The 5,745-nt window shown below is 40.4% G+C and overlaps 1 protein-coding gene across 1 annotated transcript in view; it reads right to left on the bottom strand.

Moving 5' to 3' along the window:
• enpp6 (ectonucleotide pyrophosphatase/phosphodiesterase 6) overlaps positions 1-3,804 on the bottom strand; it is a 14,521-nt gene extending 10,717 nt beyond the window's left edge. Inside the window, exon 1 of the mRNA XM_019881626.1 lies at positions 3,387-3,804. Within this exon, the coding sequence (XP_019737185.1) occupies positions 3,387-3,624 (238 nt within the window). The 5' untranslated portion in view covers positions 3,625-3,804. The remainder of the gene's footprint in view (positions 1-3,386) is intronic.
• Positions 3,805-5,745: the final 1,941 nt, after the last annotated feature.

The following is a 5,745-nucleotide window of genomic DNA, read 5'->3' as shown; positions in this document are numbered from 1 at the left end:
GGCAGGTTATCGAAATATAATTTAAAATGGCCACATTACATTGAATTTGATGTAATATATTAGCAAAAGTACAGGAAAAATAAATAATACTTTTTTTTAAATTAATGCAATGAAATTATTTAGGGGGGCTAAAGACATTTTTAGGGAGGCTGAAGCCTCCCTAAAATAGGCCTAATGACGCCCATGAGACCAGCCTTGATTTAAAAAAAAAAGGGGGGGGGGGTAACTAAGTAGCTAATTCTAGGACATTGCAGAAATGTGCAGCCAAGTGTCCTGCAGGATTGTGCGGCTTTCAGCATTGTGGTTACAATCCGAGAAGTGACAGTATGTTCAGTCATAACTGCGTCATCAGCATGCTGCATGATTGCTGACAAGGAGCAGAAGAGCGTTATCCGACAAATGATATCATTTCTTGTCAAGAGTCTAGCTGAACAAATACGAGCTGCTTTTCAAATACATCAGCAGGTCTCCCGGTTGGCATTGATCAGAAACTACACTGAATGTACTCAGTTTTTCCAATTGCCTCTGTCCAAAGGGAAATCCCATTTTAAGTTTGGATACCTTAAGATGGCAGACACTACCTTAACAACAAATGTCATTTGGGCTACATAATCTTAAGAGGCCTGTCTCAAAGTCACTGAAATGAGTGTTCGTCACCATTGTGAGACTCTTTTGAAAAATTGCTACATGCATAAATGCTGCTGCTCCCGCGTGTTTGTTTGGCAGTTGAATTGGTGTCCCTAAGAAGGTGAGCTGCTATTTTATTTTTATTGGAGACTGCGTTAAAAAAAAGAGCTTTACTCAGTCAGAAACAACTTTGACTTGGAATGCACAGTGAAAAAAGAATATAAACACAAACATTCTTTTCACACAGCGCAAGGAGCTGATGAGCACCAGAAATGTTGAAAAGCAAACAACGAAGACAGAAAAAATTCCTCATATTTTACACAATCTGTCTCAACAGAAGTTCTGACAAAATTCCTGAAGTGGAAAATATTGAAAACTGTTCATATGAAATTCTTATGTTGATACAATAGACATTTTTGATTTGAAAAAGTGCAATCAATAGCTCATGCTGTATAAGTCATTTGAAGAGCCTCATTTTTCCATGAATCAACAATCGTTATAGCCACCGTGAGACGCTAGAATGACATCGGCCATTGCATCTGAAACAACAACCCTCTTCTCTTTGACTACAATTTCAAAGAAGCAGAGGTCAAACTTCAAATGGGTTGATGGTACTTTGCCTTTCTAATGATCAACAGATCATCTTCAAAGCACCGAGTGACGGCTACGTTATACACCAAGGTCGGTCACATTTTTTTTTTTTTTTTTAATACTCACATCCTTACATGTGTCTTATTCTGGGCAAGCAAGATCAATTAAGATAAGTCTGGTTCAATGAGGATAAAGAGCAGTAACTGTAAAACGTCCATAAATGTAATGGTAAATGAGCGCGTGTCAATTATTATACTCGACCACCACATGGAGCAAACAACACTGCATCATTAAACACAAATGTGTCAAGAGATGGACAACAGTGCACCTCGTTTGACAAATGGTCCATCCCATCTGAAACATTTTAAAGGAACAGTCTTTTCTGTCCAACTCAAAACTCATCGATAAGTTGCTTTATTTGTGAGCTCCGAAGTCAATGCTGGGGATTCACCCTGGACTGGTTGGGAGTCGATGGCAGGGCACAAAAAAAAAATAGACAACCAACCAGTCACACTTGCATTGAGAACTACGGGCAAGTTGGAGTCTTCAAGTAAATGTGGGATGTGGCATGTGGGAGGAAGTTGTAAAAAGCCGAGGAGGAGAAAACCCACACAAGCATATTCACTTAATTGGCCCAGCAAAAATGTTTCTTTCCTTGTCGATTTATCGATGCCATTGACATATAGTGACAGGTGGGAAACTGAAATGCTCATCCAGTAGATAGCGAAAGGGACATAATCTACTTTTGTATCCACTTTTAGTGTTTGGACGTGTGCAGAGCTGTCAACCGGTCGCTATCGAATATTTTCCAAATCGATTATCCTATCAGTTATTGCATCGATTAACTGAACAATAGCACTGGGACTTGTACAACACAGCCAGCTTCCAATACGAGCCAAAAAGGAGCAGGCCTCGCTGCAAAGTAAATGTCTGGACTTGTTGAACCAAGGTAGCTATAGTTTTAGTAAAATTGGAGTTTTTGTGAGAATTATACCCCACTCCTTTTCCCCTTCCACCGATGCAGCCTGTAGGTCTCCACTGACCAATAGCGTTTGATTGGTATTAGCAATTGATTGGTATTGAGTATTGACGGTGTTTGTGCATTTTCTGACATTGTTTGGTGCAAAATTAAACACATACTTAATGTCAGTATCAAACAATGGGTGGGTACTCGCCTGACGTTTTCTAAACACATAGAAAAAAAAGGCGTGTGTGTGTGGGGGGGGGGGGGTATACAGGCATCGTACCTACTGATGCTTGCCTTTTCAACCAAAGAGCATCTATGCGTAACGATTAGCGTACGTTGTGTACAAATGAAATCCTTTTAAGGCCTTGTCCAGCTGTTGCCTGAAGTTTGGCATGTGTAATGTGGAGAGGGAAGGGGAGTGGGGGGGGATACACAGAGAGATACTTTCAAGGCGATTTTACTGGTTTACAAATGAAACCACTTTAACCACTTCTTTTTGAAAAAAAAAAATGAAGATCACATTTTTTGAAAAGAAACATTTTGAGGCAGAATGTCAAGTAGCTCTCACAAATAGGTACGAGAGTTATATTTTGGTCTCTTAATGTTACGTCGTTTTACCAAATGTTTAAATCAGAGATGTACTGGTAAGTAAACTTTTATAGAGGAAATGTTTGCTCGTATTCAAAATCTGCCCTTATTTTTTTTTTTGTCAAGCATATCATGTTTTAATAATAACAATAATATAATATGTAATATAGTCTTCGGTAATATTCATGAATTAAAGGTTATGTTCAGCAACAGGTGGATTTTTTTTTCATAAACGTCACAGCTCTAAATTACAGCGCATGGTAAAATATGCATTCCACAAACTTTTGTAAGTCAACCTTAAAAAGAAAACAAAAGAAAATATCTCAAAAACATGATATGCTGACAAAAAGTAAACATTTTCAAAATACATTAAGAACAATCTAGAATAAAAATATGCAGCTGACCAGTGTTATTCAAAGAAGAGATTTGACAAGTTTTTCAATTTCATAATTTGCCTTACTTTATTTGATGATGTGTGTAAGCTAGAAAAAATATATATCTTATATATATATATATATAAGATTTTGATTTGAGCATCATTCGTACAAATGACACACACGCTCTGGACATCTGTCATTTGCGACACATTCATTCGGAGATTGAGGCGAATTACCAGTCATTAATGAGTAGTAGTTCGGGTAGGATAAACTCGGGAAGTCCGGCGTCATGTAGTCCACTTTCACGCCTCTGGATACAAGCTCCTTGAAGCCAGGGAGTGAGTTCAAGTCGTCCATGTAGTCGTAGCGGAAACCATCGATCAGGAAGACGAGTAAGGGATGGACGGCGAAGCTAAGCTGCCCCGCTGCCACCAGCAGTAACAGAGACACCGAGACAAAAGCGGGGGAGGCCATCGTTCCTCTTCAGCTACAGCACGCTGAATGGGAACACTGCAGGCTCTTGACGGCGGGCCCCATCCCCGCTCACCGTGTGAGCGGGCAGGGGGCCCGGAAGTTAGGCTACACCAAAATAAAACTCGCAACGAAGATAAGAGATTGAACTGCAGCGGCCAGACTCGATTCACAGTGACGTCAGACCAGTTGGAAGCCGTCTCGTTCAATTAAATGGGGCAAGTCATGTTCCATTTGTGCTGCGACGGTTCTTTCCAAAAGGCAAGGAAGGCAGCTTGGGGCGTCATCTAGTGGTTTACTACAGTATAGTGAAAGTGCATATCATTATCCAATTCCAAGTCGAGTCTGCATCTTTGAGTGAATACTGTACTGCCTTTTTGTGTTGCATTCTGAGCATTGAGTGATACTGCAGCTGGCGTGTATTTTGTATTGTGCCAGTTTTCGGTCCAATTTCCAAAGGTGAAAGATTCTTGTTTGAATATTTTTATTTTGAACCACGAGTATATTTTAAGTTAATTGACACTTTAATTGCTTTGTATTTTCTGTATTGTGCTAACTTACTGAAGCACTTACGGTCGCAGCAGTGGATATAATGTGTCTTTATGTAAAATAAAAACATTTACCTGTTTCAATATTTTGGGCAGCACTGTGTGATCAACTGGTTAGTATGGCCTCCTCAGAGTGCACAGGTGCAGGGTTCGATTCCAGCTCTGGCCTTCGTGTGTGGAAATTGCATGTTCTCCCCGTGTCTGCGTGGGTCGTTTCGAAACATGCACGGCAGGTTAATAGAACACTAAGTTGTCCCTTCGTGTGATTGTGAGAGCGAATGGTTTTCATCATTATTAGCATTATGCCCAGAGTGGGCCATCTGGCATTTCTCTTAAATTCCCAGTGGGCCGCTAGGAGGCACTATTTCCAAAAGGGGTCATTCCGTCAGTACTGACGGACGTCCGTTTTGCTGGCGAATGACGGGAAACTTTAAAAACTGATAGACTAAGAAGCGGGTTTTCGTCCATCACCGGAATGATAGTTACCCTTGGAAGTACCGAATGACCTTTTCAGTCTGTCACTGACGTACTCCTGTTTCGCTGACATCTGATGGAAACAAAAATATTATGGAAATAGTATGCTTGAAATGAAGTCATGCGTTCTTGTTTTGTTCAATGGATGTTTAACATAACATTCTGGACACGTGTGTGTGTGTGTGTGTGTGTGTCATTCTTTATCAAACCGTCCACCCAGTTTCATGAAATAAAATTCACACACACCCAGAACAATGCCCATCACATTCATTATCAAGCAAGACCAAATCTAAAAGCAATGTTTTCCTGCCCATAATTTCCTTTGCCGTTGCTTTGCTTTTGTGTACTCGCTCAACATCTCCTTGCACTCATCTCATGCACTGATTCGCTAGCTAACAGCCGATCGGAGTGTTCATTTGCCAATGACGGGCCAATGCCATTTTGCACACTGCTATTACTGGCACAAAAATCTCTACATTCTTCCGTGTTCTAAACATTGCTTTTTACGTCCGTTTGCTCCTGTATTATGAGTGTGTGTGCAAGATTGGTAAAAGTGTGCATTTTATTTCATGACTGTGGATGGTATGACAAACAACTATTTCTCTGCCATGTTGTTTGCTTGCCATGGTGTGAAAGTATTGATCTTGAATGATATTGAGTGCCAGCCTCCAATGTTGTTGACTTAAGAGAGAATGTGTTGGTATCTGCATTCAGATCAAATCTGTATTTTTTAAATACACAGTCAATATAAATTATCTTGTGTCAAGAGGTCTAAGAATACGACATCCAAGTGAAAATGGCAGGCAGAAAAATCCCACATAGAATTTTCCCCTGGATGAGGGTGTGTAGAGCCACCACTGGCCACCATGTAGCTCCGCCCCTTAATGGAGACAGCTACCGACCGACATTGGGTGGGTGCCCTCAACACTGTAAAACATTTTGGGCAGATGTGACTTGCACTGCTTCAGTAATGCAGAGGCTCTGTGCTTTTTTTTTTTTCCCAAACTGCTGTTTCTCCCTCAAATCCTCTGGATGAAAACACCAGACCAGAGTAACCAAACATCATTATTTTATTATCTTAAAAAGTAACACAATCCCCATA

The sequence above is a fragment of the Hippocampus comes genome, unplaced genomic scaffold (assembly GCF_001891065.2).
Source record: "Hippocampus comes isolate QL1 unplaced genomic scaffold, H_comes_QL1_v1.1 scaffold270, whole genome shotgun sequence".
Classification (NCBI taxonomy): Eukaryota; Metazoa; Chordata; class Actinopteri; order Syngnathiformes; family Syngnathidae; genus Hippocampus; species Hippocampus comes.
The sequence above is the reverse complement of the archived record's forward strand: the minus strand, read 5'-3'. Positions and strand labels throughout refer to the sequence as shown.